The sequence below is a fragment of the Gavia stellata genome, chromosome 13, assembly GCF_030936135.1.
Source record: "Gavia stellata isolate bGavSte3 chromosome 13, bGavSte3.hap2, whole genome shotgun sequence".
Classification (NCBI taxonomy): domain Eukaryota; kingdom Metazoa; phylum Chordata; class Aves; order Gaviiformes; family Gaviidae; genus Gavia; species Gavia stellata.
In genome coordinates this window covers 5,722,816-5,741,030 of record NC_082606.1, presented here as the reverse complement: position 1 = coordinate 5,741,030, position 18,215 = coordinate 5,722,816, and the positions used below count along the sequence as shown (strand labels likewise).

Below are 18,215 nucleotides of genomic sequence, written 5' to 3'. Positions count from 1 at the left end.
AAAAAGTTCTTCACTGAGAGAGTGGTGAAACATTGGAACAGGCTGCCCAGGGAGGTGGTAGAGTCACCCTCTCTGGAGGTATTCAAGGAGCATGTGGATGTGGCATTGTGGGATGTGGCTTGATGGGCATGGTGCTGTGTGGTGTGGGTGGGTTGTTTTGGTGTGGGTTGTGGTGTATTTTGTGGGTGGGTGTGTTGTGGTTTTTTTTTTATGGTTGGACTTGATGATCTTACAGGTCTTTTCCAACCTTAGTGATTCTGTGATTTATTTATTAGGCCTGGAAATAACCTGCCCTATGAAAGTAAACATTCAGTTTTAAAGATCACTTGGATCAGAAGAACAAATCACTAGTCTCAGAAAGTGCGATGTTCCTGAATCATCTTCCCTTCCGCTTACACAAACTTCATATAATATTTGCATGAATAAAAGATTGTCTTCGCTTCCAGCTGTATGCATACTTTCATTATATCATCTTAATACGTTACTGTTCCCTTCTGCTACTCCAAACACAAGTAAATCGAAAACAAAGAACATGCATGCACACACACATTACCAGTAAACTAAGCTCGCCCAGTGTCATTCCCAAGGAAACTGGACACTGTGGATCTGTGATCTACAAAAATAGAAAAATAACAGCTATTTATTTCTCTTGCTGCAAACAGAGATGTAAATTTTAAAATTGATTGAAATCCCGAGCTCTTTTGAGGATCTTCCTGTGCTTAATTATTCTAGCTGAAGCATTCTCAGAACCCCCTAAGTTGGGACAAAACTAATATGGTTGTAGTGTAAAGACTTAGGACTTCAATTCAAGCTGAAAATTTCCTTTTGGCTCCTAAAAATCTCCATACAGGAAAGAACTAAGAGCTACAGAGTTCATCTCTGTCAGCTATATTATTTTATGCCTTGAATTCCTCCCATATTTTTAAATTTAGTGTCTCTGAAAATAGTGCCAAAATAGGTTTCAGAAATACTCTATATCCAATGCTTTTCATTTACATTCAATTACCTCATCACAAACTGCTTAATCATTTTCCTGACGGAAGCTGGAAGCAGGTTAGAATAATACCAGTTTGGTTCATATAAACATTCTCATTTATCAAGTATTTTCAACTATTTGCCTTCTGACTCATCTGTAACCCCACCAGTTTCTGCCATTCTGGCCTTTACCCAGGACACTGAAAAATTCTGTACATCAACTGTACACACTAACATAGGACGAACAGCCACCATCCACATTTAGTGAGCAAGGCACCACTGGAAAAGGCAAAAGAGAGAATATCTATTTCACATATACGAAATAGATGTCTTTCAGTTGCATCTGGGGTATCTTATTTGAAGAGGTGCAGAAGAAACCACAGGAACTTCTTCAAAGTGGCAGATAACAGTTTCTTTCTACGGACTAGACAATCATGACTGCACTGGAGTCCAATTTAAAATGAAGAGAATATGTTCCAGATACTTACATCATCTTCGTATTTAACATGAATGTCTGTGATTTTGACTTGCACATTTTTTATAACTTGAGTCGCAAGCTTTTCTAAGAAAGTATCTTTCTTCTCCTCCTTTGGTTTGTCTAAAACAGTAATTCAAAAAAAGTCAGCATTCAGTGTAGTAGTTGCATCTTGAGTTTAACCACACCAACAGCTCTACTAATGTAAATTTAATGTTTACTCTAACGTGAATACTTAACATATAAGTTTTCATTTATTTAAATTACATTTGCATTTTTTTTCTTTTCTGTACCTCCATATTCTGAAGATGTGATGTTAGCTGTGTGTGCACAACACAACCATAAGAAAATTTATGTCTAAGTTTCAGTCAAAACAGTTTAGCTTACAGCAAGTTCTTGTTTAATATACTTCTCCCCACTCCTTCCAAGGTAAAAGGTTCTCTTTTAAGAGTCCCTCAGCAATTAACTAGGGGTTTCAACAAGCAAATAGGTAGGACAGTGTAATTTAGCACAAAATACACCTGAAAAACCAGGTCAGGATGATACTTGCACAACAACAGACCACTGCATTAGAGCCTTTCACACAACACTGCCTGAGAAAGTTAAAAAGTTGGCACACCATAAGTGAAAACGAACGGTTACTCTGAAACTTTCCATTTCTTCCATACTGGACTTACAATGTGATCATTTAAGCTAGGTCCGTATCAGACTTTGCTATGCTACGTAGTGATACTTGAACTTCTGCTGAACAAGATAAGGTAGCAGAAGTTGCAAACCCCTAGAAGTTCTGCATTCCACCCAAGACAAATGCGCACATGCTGAGGCAGGGGGGGAATATTTACAAACCCTCATTATTTAATGACATAACTCCAAAAATATTATCTCAGGCTGAGCATCTTAACATTTTACGTAAAATATGGCTAGATGAGCTCCTTGTTTCTCTAGCTATCTTTACAGGCTACCTTGTTTTGTTCAGTATTCACCTTACAAAGTGGCTATCCCAGTGAATGCCACTAATGAGCCTACCAAGCTTGTACATTTTTGTTAGAAATGCTACAGACAGCTCAAGTTGAAGAAACAGTCATGGCTATCCAAGTAGAGAGAAATAAAGACTACAAGTTTTGACTAAGTTTAGGGTTGCACTCCAAGTTTGAGTTCTCAGCTTACTTTAACCGTTTGTAACTTTAAGCATGCAATGCACGCTGAATGCCACAGATACGTAACTTTGTACATCTTGCTATAAAAAGTAGGATAATTTTTTAAGCTCTAAGAAAGGTTCAGGAGATGCCTTTAAAAATGAAAAGACTTCACTATTGAATGTGTTATACAACTATTTTAGTCAAGAGAGCATTTGACTTCAAGTAAAAAAAATTAGTCAGGATCTCAGAAGAAACCGAAACATTATACCACTTTTACATGCAGCTCACATTTCCTCCTATTAATCATTTCTTCACAACTCCTACTCCCTAAAAGAAACCAACACAACACCGATAAAGGAAAAAAAAGGGCAAAAGTGCTTATCAAAGCTTCATGACCTTCAAGTGCAAGCAAGCAACCCATTAACATTTTTCCAGCCGGATGCAGCTACCAGCAGGATTAAAATTTTGATACCTTACAAAGCTTATCTAGGGTCCCTACAAAGTTTTTACTCCAATTACAAGTCTATGCTGCAGCTTCCACCAAGATCAAATACATAACAATACACATGGGATACAGCAACCCATTCTTAGTCACATGCTAATACTGAAGGCCTGAATGGTCATCCTCTTGGGGAAAAACATCCATTTCATTGCTGTCAAAATATCAGTCTAACACTACACTAGATATTTAGAACAGAAACTATAAGGTGCTGACAAAGATTATTTACTGTTATATCATCAGTAGAGTATCAGATTTACTTTAAATAGCTGCTACTGGAATATTACAAAGATTAGCTGAACAGGTATCTCTTCCACATACAGTTTTTCCAACAGTCACAGTGAAGTGCCACTTATCAGCCTACCAAACTTGTACGTTTTTGATGTACGTGCTACAGATAGCTCAAGTTGAAGAAACAGGCACAGCTATCCAAGTACAGAAAAACAAGGACTCTCTTCAGTCTTATGGGATCCAGAGAATGGATAAACAGCAAAAAAGAGCTCTCTCCTCAATTTACATTCTCTCTTTCGAACAGGAGAAAAAAGGTATCAGTGAATGTATACCAAAGACTAAAAAAAACCTAATCCAAACAGAAAGAAAAAAAAACTTTAAAAAGTTAAAAGCCATAACTTTTACCCACCTTTTGAGCGATCATGACTTTTAAAGGGTCTCTTAAAATGCTTTTTATACTTTTTACGCTTACGTCCTTTTTCAATGCAAGCAAGTTTTTGGGAAAAGGATAAAACTCAAGTTAGTAAAGCGGAAATTTAAGAAAGCATAAGAAAAGATAGAACAAAGTTCAGCTTCTCTTAAGCAGAATGCCTTAGTAAGGTCTCATTAAAAGCTTTTAAAGAATTTCAGATCTATTACGGAAGTAATCAGCTACTTCTCATAGCAGAGAGACTTATTTACTGTCAGGGAAGCAACTGAAGCCCTGACTTTTTTTTTGCCTTTTTTTTTTTTTTTTTGAAGTCATTGACATTCAAAGCCCAAGTAAGTTAGGCAGCCAGTAAAAACTTCAGATTAAGTATTCAAATTTCTACTGGATCAATGGTCCTGCCACTGTAAGGTCAAGGCATTTAATCTAAGTTTTATGTAGTCCTTATGTAACATGTCAAGAGTTTGAGGAATTATAAATAATCACCAGGCTTCTCAGCAAACACATACCCAGACCTTTCCATGAGTGCACTGAATAATATAATTACAGATCACTTATGTATGAAAGAGAACTAAAAACAGAGACATGACTGCTTATTAGAAACCCTGGTGAATAAGTTTTTCTGTAATCCAAGTGTTTGGTTTTTATTTAATGACCTCAGGCAAAGGTATAATTGTCACAACTGAACAGTTAGTAATATACACTTGTGGGGGGAAAAAAACCCATGGAAGTTTAAATCCAGAAGAGGCCTCTACCATATAAGGGCATAACTTCCAGTTAAGGTAAGAAACCCAAAGAGCACTTTTCAACATGATTCTCATGCTAATCAACAGTATGCTATGAAAGCAATCTGAAAGAACAATAGCAGTAACTGCAAAAAAGGCATACAAAAATGGTGACTCTTTAAAAGCTTTATATGAAATTAAATCATATTATTTATACACAAATTATGACCCACACAGTCACAACCATTGCATGATTTAAATGAATGGTCATATTTTTCCACATTTCTAAAGAAAACCAGCTTGGCAAGTTGCATTTTTTTCTTTCCTCTCTCTGGCCACATGGGGGAAAATAACTTAGCAATAGGGCTGGCTGTGCTTAACTTTTAAGATGTTGTAGCATGAGCAGGGTGTATCCCACTCAAGCAAGAAGGAAGTAAGTGCAACAGTGCATTTAACTCTGGGGAACAACTTTATTTTTATGTAATTTGCATGCTTGTTCAAACAGAGGAGCAGAAACTGCCTGCCAAGATTTCAACCTGTCTTGCAGGTAAGGTGATCACTCTACAAATAACAAAAAGGAAAAACTATGCCAAATAGAAACAACATTTTCTTTCGGCTAGTTCCTTTCAACAGCACAAGTCATGCTCTATAAATTATATTTTAAAAAGGCAGCTTCCTTCACTTACTATTGAATTTGTAGTTCTCAGGCTTTCACTCCCACATATGACAAAACTAAGGCAACATGATTTTACTCTTGATTACCTGCACCCATTACTATGGAGAAACTAAATGCATTATTTTAATCTCATTCTAAACATGCGCTCAGATAAAAGTCCACTAAGTAATTTTGGCTAAGAATAAATTTCTGAAAATCTGGTTCAAGACGACAAAAATACAGCAGGTACAACATAATAAACAGTTCCTCTGAATTTCAATGGAAACTGTTTCCTTGCCTAACTTGAGAGTAATCCAAATAAACAGAACCAGGGAAAAGCACCCAAATGCCTTCAATCTGCTATTATGGTTCGTTTTGCCTGACCACGTTTTCAAGACAGCCTGAACTTCCAGTATCTTAAGCCCAAACACTTTAAGTAAGGGTAATTACCCTCTATTCTCAAAACACCTAAAAATAATGTTTTAAAACTACAGTAGAATGTTGTCAGCTTTTGTAACATTCTTGAGCTCGACAGGGCTGACGGAAATCTTTCTAAATGATCTCTCACTCTTCTTGAGCAGCCACTCAATTAAGACAGGACTAGTCACTGCAAGTTTCCACTTGAATCCACAGTCATCAAAATCTTATTTCTAGAACCACCAATATGTGGATGCTTACCAAACAAGTATTGTTTTCTCATTTCTACATTTGGCTGCTTGGGGGGATGTTGTTTTTAAAAATAAGCTGCATACCCACCATGCACGTGCAAAATGTAACCATGCATACCCACCGGGCTTGGTGTCCTTGTAAATAAGACTCTCCAACCCATACAAGAATTCTTGTGAATGAGTGCCTTGGTCCACATGGCAGCAAATAACCAAAAAAATGCATTTTGTTTAAAAGAAGGAAATCAGCTCCTGATTTATAAAGTTTATAAAACACATATGACATGTTACTATTTCCATTACAGTATCTGACAGCCAGAGTCACTTCAGAGTATCTAGTTTCCAAAGATTGTCTACATAGGCAAATTATGCAATTTTCATTTTACTTATAACCAGCAAAAGACAAGAGCTGCAAGCTTTGGTCTCCATATATGGGTTTTGGTAGTGACAGATTTTAATAGTTTAGAAAACAGAAAATAATGTTTTGTTGGCTTGTGTCAGCAGAGCTTGTTATCACTTCCCCATCATACTACACTAATCATACAGTGCCATGACCATTTTGCTCAACATTTGAACAGCATGTCTAAAGAAAAGACCCCCAGGACTGTTGACACTAAGAGACTTTTAAATAAATGCAAATACTGAATCAAGATTCTAAACACATTAAGGTAAGTTGGGTACTAACCAGAAAAGCAAATACAGCTGAGCATTCACGGACCCTGATAACTTTCTATTCAGTATATTTTCTAGATTTTCACCAGCTATTGTGTGCTCTTAAAAGCCTACAGAAAGAGCTGAATTTCTTAGAAGTTGATGGTGCTGTAGAGCAACTTGGGCCCTAAGACTTCTGTATCTAGCAAAAGCAAGGGAACTGCTCATGCAAGAACTACACCAAGTCCTCCTGAGTACAATCTTCTAGTACATCAGAAACACAAATACCTACCACTGAGGTGTATGATCATAGAATATCTCAAGGTGGAAGGAACCCATAAGGATCATGCTGCAGTATGACTGAGAGGATAACTACAGTTTAAAATAATCCAATGTGAATGTTCCTCTAGCTTTTCCTTCACAAAGCTGAAAGTTTAAAACTGCAAAACATGACTAAATGTAATTGTAGTTCTTTATATAAGGAGTTGAGCTACTGAAGTACCAATTGTATTTTTTTTCCCCAAAAAGCTTTAAAATGCTGGATATAGTAAGTTTCTTTCAAAAAGTATGACTGTCATGGGTGCACAGACTCACTCTTAATTATATGAAGTTCCAGAATTGGAATTCCTCAAGCAGTGCCCATTAGGTTAAATTCTTCTTGTTATATTATCCCTTCATCCCATTGCTACTGGTGCAAAGAATAATGGCTGAAACACTGCTGCTTTACAGTATCCAAGTCCTACATAACCAAGGTTAAACCTCTATGAACATTCCTTTGCCCCAGTATGAAGTAATGACTGCAAAATTCATTCACGGAAGTTGTCTTAACTCTCATACAGTTTCTGGCATATTAAAGACAAGAAACAAAGCAAAGCTTCTTTCCTCACTGTATACGGATTGCCAGACTGCTCTTTGAAGGAAACTGCAAATGTACATCTCAAACTAGCAAAACAGGAACAAGGCAGTAGAGAGTGCTGCTACTGGAAAATTAAATAAGCAAAGAGATTACAATCAAACTATCTTTTCCCAAGTGTTCTAAGCATCATTTCATTTTCAGTACCTTTTCCAAGGCATATGACTTGCAGCATTACAGGTATCCTAGAGATGCATCTTAAGAACCATTATACCACCCAACAAACAGGTCTCACTTCAGACAAAAACTTCAGTAATAACTTTTTCCTCTACCACATGTAGCTACTGGTCATCAGTTCTGAGTTTGGTTTCTGTCCAAACAAGCCTAATTTGTACCATAATTTTGTTAAAGATATTTGTTATTACAAGAAAACAAACAAAAAACCCAAAACCACAAATCAGGTTAACTGGACCAAAATGCTCAATTATTTTAACCTATAATTGTAAGTTTAAAAAATTTTTATTAACCTAGATCAAAAGTTTAAATTAAGTTTCCTATGTTCACATTCACTTGTTTTCTTGGGTTATGAATTATTTCCTGCTCAAGAGAGTCTCATTTCTCAAACCAGTCAAAACACAGTACATCAGAAGGACGGCAGAAACTGAAACAAAAGCATTGCTGTTGAAGTAAAAATTTACAAAAAACTTACCACTCTCCTTAAAGTTTCCTTTAAGCAAAGAGCAACCTATCACATGCACCTCTAAAACACATTATTAAACATCTATTACCGAAGCAATAAAGCAAGGTAACAACATTAGCCTCATGCAATGCAGTTTCTATCTTTGGTCCTGTTCCCTTAAAGCTTTAAGGGGGGAAAAAAAAAAAAAAAAAGATGACAACAACATACCAGATCATCAATTCCCACTTCCAATGTAAGCTGACTGGATAAATGAATGGTAAACAAAAAAAATAACATTTCTTTCAAGCTTTAGAGGAAAAAGGCTTTTCAAAGCACTGTAGTACAATTAGCTAGACACTTGAAAAAACAGAAGTTATTAAGTCAATCACAACACAGAACTTCTCTTGCATAGCACAGTCTAAGTCCTCAAATTCCAGCGGAGATTTGTATTATTAACTCAGTACCTTTTTCTGCCGCTTTCTGCAAGGCTTCCTCAATCCTTGCCAGTTCCTTTTGTTTATTATCCTGCAAGTATTTTTCTTCCTTCTCTGCATCATATTTAATGCCTGTAAGCCAAGTTGGGACAGCTTTAATCCTACATTTCAAGTTATATAAAGGCATAATCAAACAATACACACCATATTCAATATTACATTGCAAAACACCTTGTTTGAGATAAACACTATTCTAGGTTTAATTGCTGAAAGCTGCACCCAGCCTCTGAAATTGTTATTTTTACGCAGTAAGACACAAAAGGATCATACCAACGTTTAAGCATTACTTCACAGGAGAAGCCTTCCATGAAAATTCAGACCCTTAAGCGCGGTCTGCGCAATATAATGCAGGTTTCTAAGTTCTACTACACATATTTGACGCTCTAGAAACTTGCAAGTTTTCTTAACATACCAGAGGTTCTGATTTCAGAGAAAACTATTCAAGTTCTCTGATCCTCTTTGCTCTCCCTAAAAACAGTTCTAATGGAATTACTACTTTCAACTGTTGTCAGTTAGAAGCGGATGAACTATAGCATGCAACAGCCAAAAGATCTAAACCATGCCAGAAAAGTGGATTCAGAATAAGCACACTTCAGAGGAAACCTGGCTGTTGAATTGAACTTGGAATGGCTACAACCAAGGATTTCCATAAAAGCAACAGGTGCTGTTTTCTCCCACCCTTCTTCCACTAACTTGCCACCATTTGTCTAGAAATTTCCCTGACGGAACCGAATGTAAAAATGGCAGCTTATGTTAAGTACTTGCTATTACATCCTCAATTACATGGTACCCTTAGATATTTTTCTCTTCCGTTATTTAACTGTGTTGTTGAAGAGTTTACATACTTGCTCCAGGAACTACTAGAAGATACAAGCCTTCTAGAGTTGCAACAACTGCCTCGCCATAGAGATTCTTCCAAGGAATCTTCAGACTAAGTTTATCTAAACAAAGCAGATACAGTTACATCAAAACAAAAATCTACATTGTGCTTAGTCCAAACAACATCTCAGGCATTGAAGAGCATTAGCCCTATATCTTAACGTCCTAAACACCTCAGAAGGTAAGGAGAAACCATATGGGTCTAAACATTTTATAAAGCCCTTGAAGTGATAAAATAAATACACGCAGAGAAAATATAAGCCATAGATTTAGGCAAGAAGATGCAGTTTGAGTCAGAAGACTTCAGATCAAAACCTGAGATCATGACTGGAGTTCAATTCACTGGGATGAACATGATTTTCCCAGGGAAGCAGAACAACGAATACAACACACATTCATCTCCAACAGATGTTTCATGTGAAAAATCAATGCTGACCACCAGGGAACAGAATTTAAAGAGAAAAAAAACAAAATATATCTCAGAGTTCCTAAACCCTTGACATGTTTACCAGTTTCAGGAATCTTACTTAAATTCTTCATATTCCTAATCTGTCCTTTGAAAAGACACACACATTCTGCCTATACTAAACAGCTCCCTTGATCATCCATGTATCTGGAAACAACCTCTCAGACATGTTTTGCATACCAGCCTGTAAAGTTACACAAACAGGGTTTGCCAGATAACATTTTATGATTTATCCAGGGCAGTCACATTAGACTTCCATGCTAGTTTCAACAGCAAGTACAATTCCAGAGATCACTTAAGAAAGCTTGGTAAAAGAAATTCAGAGGCAGGACTGACTTTAAGGCCTGTACTAAAATTTCCATTTCAATATTTACACCGAAACAAAACCTTACCTATCTGACCAACTTTTATTCTAAAAGGTACATCCAATTCACTCTGTAAAGAAAAAAAAAGAAAGTATTAAACACATCCATGTATTTTAAAGATGAACTGGTTTATACAGCAAAATTATTATCTTCTGTTAAAACTATTTCCCCAGAACTGAAGTTCCAGAACAGAAACAGTTCTCCATATGACAGAGATTTAATTATGTAGCAATAGTCATGCGAACTCAGGAATCTGTATATAGGGTTAGGCTTGTAGAAAGCCTTAAAACAAAGCATTTACACATTTCTCACAATTCTCTCCTACAAGTATGATAATGCCTCACTCCAAAGGTTATAAGAAGTTAAATTTTATCTATGTACAAGAATTTAATTTTACATTTTTATTCATTTGCCACACAGGTCTTTTTAATAGCACTTACTATTTACAAACATATCAAAAGTCTCACTAACAGTCTGAGAAGTTCTTTGCAAAATGCCTGTCAAACATCAAGAACAAGACAGGCTCATAAGGATGAGGAACATGTGACAAGTGAACAATCATTACCATCAATTAATTAAAACCTCACAAAGTATCTCTCCTATATAGGGTACAGCAAAAACAGGAATATAACCACAGGAATATCAAGAACATAAAAGAGAAACAAAGTAAAGAGGAAGTAGGAGAAAATAAATAAATAAATAAAAGGAAAGATAAAAAAATAAGTTAAAACATCAAGATTCTATGATGAAGGAAAAGCTAGAAATTTAAGGTGTTTTAAAGTTGCTGAGTAAAGACAACAGATGAACATAAATTAAAAATGGTGAGAACACTGGATTTTGATGTTAACGTGAAAAAAGACAATTTACTGAAACTACTTCATGACTGTAATTGAGAAGGAACAGGCAATATTAGCTTTGAAGATTAAGAGCTGTGACCAACTGGATACAAATTCACAAGTAAAGAAGCTCAGAGTTCAAGGGTTTTGATGGTAATGACTCTAATAATATAAGCCGAGAAACATGTAACAGGCTGCTAAAGAGCTTAGAGGTCATAGTTTGTCATCAGTCATTTTTCATTACGATTGAAAAATGGGATAAAGCTGTAGCAATCCATTGGAAAGAATTCATTACTATCACTACCACAAGTTTTTAACAAAGTAAAAGAGGAACATTAATAGCAATTGCCCCACTGTATTTCTGTATTTTTATAACTGAAGTCACACAAAACAAAAGCCTCAAAAGATCTAAGTACGTATTTCACAGAACAATACTTCAGCACTTAGTGTCAGCAAACTCTTTCTCTAAAATATTTTGGGAAAAAAATGGTTATATTTTCAGGTTGCTTAAGAATTCATTTGTAAAATTATTTTGTACAATTTTATTTTAGAAATCTAACACTAATTTTCTTAAGTTGATTTTGCACGAGCTGAGGCCTAAATTTTGACTGAGATCTGACGAACTTCCACTTTAATGCTCTTTTACTATGACTAAGGAAAAAAAATAGACTCGGCAAACATAACACTAAAAGTAACTATTTTCTCGTCTCCCTTTTCCTAAGGGCTTACATTTGAAAGGTACTGTATCTATATACAGAAATTAAAAGCTAGTTATTTTCTGGTGGAAAACCTTAAGAGGAAAACAAAAACAATCCAGACAGCAGCAGACAGGCAAACTAGAAAAGAAAAAGCTGGACCATTCCTTTAATCCCTTCTTTTTCAAGAAGGCATAGTCTAATTCTCTAAAAATGCTGTTCAATATTGACCTTCCTTTAATTACTTTTGCACAGAAATCTAACATAATGCAACCGTAAAGCAGTCAGAAACATCCCTCATTTTAATTCTTGAATTTGTCTTAGCTCTTTCAGCTCTGGTAAGTCACATACATGACTATGCATTTTTAAAGTCAGAACTGCTGGAACCGTAACCAACCTTGCTATCATCATAAGAAGGAAAGCCGTGTACGAAGTAGATAACACTTTCTTCCTTCCTTTTTTAACTACCAGATTACAAAGATATTCATATCAAGAGTACAATGAAGTTATCAGGAATGGATGACATAGGCAGGTAAAATATGAAACTTCAGAATGATGAAGAGAAACCAATTATTAGGTCATACAAAGATCCAACATGTTTTCAATTCACAGAAGAGTAACAGTTCTCTTCAGTGAAGTCTGAAGCACACTAAAAATGGCAGTAAGAGTCTCTCAGTAGTGCAGGTGTGCATTAGCTCAATTAAAGAACTTAGAAATCAGCCAAGGTTTTTTTCAGAAGAATATGGGTAATTAATGCAAGTTATTTCTTGTTTTTCCTTCACTCTGTCATTCCTATTTTCAAAGGAACAGAATGGAGCATTTGAATAACCATATTTACTTTCAGAAACTAGACATCTTAAAAATGTCTTCCCTGCCAGTTTTAAATAAGCACCGATTTCCAGAGAAAGTCATAAACATAAGCTTCAATCCCATCAACTGATGTAGAAGGATGAACTTCTTTCCCCTTTATCCCCACACCAACAACTGAGAAATGAACCACTGTCTTTCAGAAGACTTCAATGAGATCAATCAATTTGCAAGAGTCAGGCTTTGAAAAATCCATTTATTCAACCAAAGCTAAAAAAAAAAAAAAAATACATAGGCCTATGCAAACCCATTATACATAGTAAATAATTCAGAAAGACACAAACATCTATCACGTGGGCATACAAGTGAGAAAAAACCCTGACTTAACAGAAGTATGATGATACAGTAGCAGTCCCAGCAGAAGTTAAATCCTTTAGGTTGTACTGGATGACCAAAATGGTAACAGAAACGCACCAACATCAAAGTTTTATCATTTCAAGCCTCAAACACTAGGACAGATTGCATATGCATGTATGTGTAAAACACTGAGAAACTTAGTTTAAAACCCTACTGCTAACTTCTCAGAAGTTATTTTTCTCTTCTGAAGGAGAGCACTTACCTTTTCACCAATAGCTTCTCTTCTTTCTGTTCCACTAACATGAGCAAAATTAGTTAACCAATAACCCACAAAGAAGGCATACTATGTAACATGAGACTACATGACTTAGCCTTTAGGCCCATAAAAACAATTTTAAAATTATTAGAATACTTACTAATGCATTCTCCTTTATCTGTAAATTGTCAAGTGCCACATTACCTATTTAGAAGAAGAGAAGTACAGAACAAGTGACTTCATCTATTATGTAAGCTGGAACAAAGAACACAACTACAACCCTCCCAAGTACACACGTATTAAATCTGTAAACCTTACTCCAGTTACAGAATAGCACAATAAATGTCTAATTTGTAAGAGTCATTAAACACGGATTATTCAGACAAAATTTTATGGTGGAAGATATTAGAGAAGTATCACCAACTTAGACATCTGCATGTTTCTACTCTATTAAATACACCTACAATAATAGGAAGTCTTTCTTCTTATTCACTTTGTTGTGAATGATAATTATAGTTCTATCAAGGTAGGGTAGACAAGGAAAATTGTATCTTGTTTTTGATGATTTTACGTAACAGGAAAATCATGAATCAGAGCCACAAAAACACATGCCTATTTTTACAAACACATTAACTTTTCCTGACACAAGCAACATAATAGGATTTCCAAAGGGAACGCCAGCACACAGAATTACACCGAGGAATATACGTCTTAGTGCTTTATTGTCAGATGCCTTAGGGCTATATTCCATTTTTGATATAGGTATTAATAATTTATAAGTGTTAAAATACTTACTACCACAGCAAATTAAGATGACAAGAACAGTCTCGTCCCTAACGTATGGAAGGCATGTAAAATAGCCAGCCTTCTCCAGACAGTACTTCAACTGGGTTTTTTGCATGCCTACAGGGTAGCAAACTGAAACGTTTGATATATTCACTGAGAATAGCAACTACACGTTATTGCACTATCACGTCTGCCTAATACACGTTATTTACACCAATAAGTTAGCAGGTGAAAGACATAGCTCCTCAAGCACCCCATTAGCTGTATCGCAACCAAGGCCTCCCCGCCTCCTCGGGCCACCGTGCATGAGCCACCCCCCGCTCCACTGCACCGCAGACAGACCCGACAGCACACTCGTGCTTCCACCCAGTGTACTCTCAAGGAAGGAAAAAAAATGGGTTTTCTTTTCCTTGCCCACGGCCTCCTGCCTCAGAGCACTCCGAGGCCAGCGACGTGCGCCCACGTCTCGCCTCAGCCTCTGGAGCAACTGCCGCAGCTGCTCAGGTACCCGCGCCCAGGCCCCGGTCTCATACGCAGGGAGACCCTAACTTTGCTCTTCTTCCCCCCGTAACCTGCTGTTTTATCACTGCTCCCCTCACAGGCAGGCCCTCGCCTCACAGCGGCGCAACAGCCGCAGCCCCCGCCCGCCGCCGGGGAGAGCCCTCCGCAGGCGCCGCAGCCCCACAGACCGACCCAATCGACCGACCGCCCCTCACGAGGAAGGCGGGAGGGAGGAAGGGGGAGAGGGCCACAGCCACGGGCAGAGAACGACCGACGGTCCATCGCTGGGGGCGGCGGGGGGGGCGCCGCGGCCACCGACTGACTGACCGCCCGCCCCTCACGGCGAAAAAGGGGAAGCGGGTAGGTCCCCGGCCACAGACTGACCGACCGACCGCCCCTCACAGAGCGCCGCGGCTCCGCAGCTCGCCCTCTCCTCACAGGCGGCCGCAACCCCACGGGCCGACCGCCCCTCAGAGGGAACGACGGTCCTACAGCCCGCCAGCCCCTCACGGGGGACCGCAGCCAACGAGACCCGCTCCCCGCCGCGGCGCGAGGAAGCGCCCGTTCGCGGTGACAGCGGCGGCTCCGCAGCGCCGCAGAGACGGGGCGGGAGAGGGAAGGGGTTCCTTACCCCCCCATATGCCCAGCTTGAGCTGAGACTTGTTCAGGTTCTCCACATAGTCGCCCAGGAAGCGGTTCAGCAGATCCGCCACCACCGACTCCAGCACCATGGCGGAGGCGGGCCTCACCGCCCGCCAGCCGCGGCCCACTGACAGGGGAGGGCTGAGGAGAGGAGGGGGCGGCGGAGCGCGGCGTAAACCAGCGCCGGGCGCGTCCCCGGCAGTCACGTGACGGGGCGGGGCGCGGCCCAGCGCCTGACGGGCTGGCGGAGCCGCGCCGGGGTGCGCGTCCCCCGGTGCGGGGCTCGCGCTGGGACTGGGAAGGGCTCGCAGCGGCTGCGCCGCAGTCCCCGGCCACGGACTGACCCGTGGGCGCCTTTCCCGAGGCCAGGCGCCGGGGTAGGAGGGCCCCGGACCGGGAGAGCCCCGCGCTGGTCCAGCCGCTGGGGCCTCAGAGCCGCGGTGGCAGACGGGCACGTGGCAGCGGCGGAGGGGGGGAGTGGCCGGCGCTTCGGCGAGCGGCGCCCCCGCGCGGCGCGGCGCCTACGCCGGAGCGCGGCCGCAGCCGGGGTTCCCCCGGCTTCTCGGGGGGCGGAGCGGCCGCCGCGCGCTAAGCGCGGCCAAGGCAGCGTTGCTGCCTCTCTCTGGCGCCCCCATCTCGCCCCCTCGCCAGCCGCGGGAAAGGCACGCGGCTTCGACTGGAGGCTGGCGCGCGGCGGGTGGAAGGCGCCCGGCCTGGTCCCCCCTCAGGCGATTCCCGCCGAAAGCTGTGTTCGCAGCTGAGGTGCAGCCGCTAGGCTCCACTGCGAGAGCGCGGTCCTTCGGACTCAGCTCTTCACTGAGGGTACACGCGGGTGCTGAACGCAGCCTCCAGGACGAACGCCTGCTTGTGCCGGTTCGGCTGCGCTTGGACAGAACCCGGCCTGCCTTGTGGTTCGTAAGAAGACTATCGTTTCTGTCACTCCAGCCGTTCGCGTGAGGTGAAAACTCACAGGCAGAGGGAACACGAGTAAGAATGTGGATCATAAACCCCAGAGTTTTGAGAGTTAATAGCACTGCAGACAAGGTAGGTAAGAGCATGCTGCTCTGTGTGGTGAACCTGCAGGTAGCGAGGTCAACAGGGGAACAAGCTTTTAAATCTCAAACCGGCTATGTGAAGTTGCTCTGAACTCATAGGAGCTCCATTTTTCATGGAAGAACAGCACTTTGAAACTCAAAATTACACCTTCAGTCTAAAAATGTGTTTCAGAGAAAGGAAATTAATATTAGCAATAGGATTCACCCTCAAAAATACATGAAAATATGTCAAGGCCACATGAACATGACCAGACTTAACAGGGTGAGACAAATACTGCCTTAAGAAGCATACAAATACATTGTAGAGCTTAGTGCAAGATACTACAAAACTACAAATAGTTTGAGGAAAAGATTTAAGTAAACCAATAAGGGAAAGGTCCAGCAGCGACTGTTACCCCTCTGATGCTGTTATAGCCTGTGTTTCAGGCTTGAAAGCTCCTTCTTGCTGTAGTTGAGCTAAATCCAAAGAGCTCTGCTTGGATCTCTTTTGACTTTATTTGAATAGCGGACGCATACATGAGATCACCCTCATCCAAATAATGATGTGTCAAATGCTTTTTCAGTTTGTTAAACATAAACAGTAGAGTCCAGTCCAGAGCGTGCAAGCAGCACAAGAAGATTTATTATTTAGCACCTTTTTTCACGTTGTAAGAGACAAATGCTACACCTGTACCCTGTTACTACACATGTATATGCCTACCTTTCCTGCAAGGATTTTTAACATCAAAGATTCAATGGTTAAGTCAGACCCTTATGCCACAAGGACCACAGTTCAGGCCTGCAGCAACTGTTAAATACAATGGTCCGGATGCAGGTTTGACTGGGGAAGTCATATTACTGAATGCTGGAGAAGCACAGAAATGCTAGGGGGGTTCATCAGTGGAAAGTCTCTCCCTGCGCTCTTCCATAAGCAGCCGCTAGTAATGGCTATGATGTATCGATGTACGCTGGAAGCCTTTTCCCTCCCACGTACCATGGCCGTTCTTGTGCAAGCACTGTCAGATGCTTTATTAATAGTCAAAGTATTGCTCAAAATCATCAAAGCATGGCGCATTCTAGCCCTTCTGCAAAACTGGTCTGTGCCTGTATGTGGATAAATTTTTGGTTTTATGTTGAGTTATTAGTGCCAGTTTTGTTCTTTAGGAGAACTGTAGCTGTGGCAACCCAGAGGCGATTTCAAGGACTGTCTCTGTACCTTCAAACTAAACACATTGTGATTCTGACACGATTACTTTAACAGATGAGATTATACTACAGGTTTTTTATTTGTAGATGGCATTAAAATAATCTAAAACTATGGAAGAACGAGGCATGCTTTAAATAATTTTAAACAAAGCTATATAAAAAACCAGCATTGACTAGAGCCTCTCTAATAGTCATTAAGTTAGGGAGGGAAGGGGTAGAAGGGAAATGTGAATGCCAGGTACCAACCCACACAACTTCTGTCTGACTGCAGAATTCAGCATACCAAGGAGTAATGCCAGGTTGTTTCCTGGAAGACAGGAGTTGTTTATTGCCAGTGGAGTACACTTTTGCCCCACTAAGTGGGAATAAGAAGAGACCAGCTATTATGAAACAATTTTACGGTTTTAAGTCAGAGCTGAAAACCAAAATCATCAACCCAAAACTCTTTTATTTCTCATCTTGCAATAAGAACTGTCAGCCCCTAAAGACTAGTACAATTATGTGTACTTCTACAGCTAAGGTCTCTACATATCCAACTGTATGCTATATATATTCTACCCAGTGACTTAGCAGAAATGTTTGTCACAGGTACAAACTTATATTGGAAGGTTTGTTTCTTTCCATAATAAGAAGAGGTTGCACTGACTCCTAGAATAAAGCAACTCTCTTACAGAAGTGTTTCCTGCAATACCTGAGCAACATAGCGTTAATTTTATTGAACAAGTGGTTTCATGCCATTTTTTCTTGTATTCCAAAGTCAAATTATTTCCTGACAATTTTTTTAACCTTAAGTAACGTGTTAATACAACTTATCTTCCATACTGCCTTAAAAGTTCTTCACCGCTTAATTGATTTCTGCATATCCTAGTGTTTGAAGTAGAGGAGAGAGTTTTAGTAAAAAAATTACTGAATTCTCA

The 18,215-nt window shown here is 39.9% G+C and overlaps 1 protein-coding gene across 1 annotated transcript in view; it reads right to left on the bottom strand.

Moving 5' to 3' along the window:
• VPS13C (vacuolar protein sorting 13 homolog C) overlaps positions 1-15,147 on the bottom strand; it is a 101,403-nt gene extending 86,256 nt beyond the window's left edge. The window contains exons 1-9 of the mRNA XM_059824112.1: positions 15,048-15,147; positions 13,290-13,333; positions 10,206-10,248; positions 9,314-9,409; positions 8,439-8,540; positions 5,917-5,979; positions 3,729-3,794; positions 1,464-1,573; positions 554-613 (exon numbers count right to left, since the gene is read on the bottom strand). Coding sequence (XP_059680095.1) covers positions 554-613; positions 1,464-1,573; positions 3,729-3,794; positions 5,917-5,979; positions 8,439-8,540; positions 9,314-9,409; positions 10,206-10,248; positions 13,290-13,333; positions 15,048-15,147 — 684 coding nt within the window. The remainder of the gene's footprint in view (positions 1-553; positions 614-1,463; positions 1,574-3,728; positions 3,795-5,916; positions 5,980-8,438; positions 8,541-9,313; positions 9,410-10,205; positions 10,249-13,289; positions 13,334-15,047) is intronic.
• Between the last annotated feature and the right edge of the window lie 3,068 nt (positions 15,148-18,215).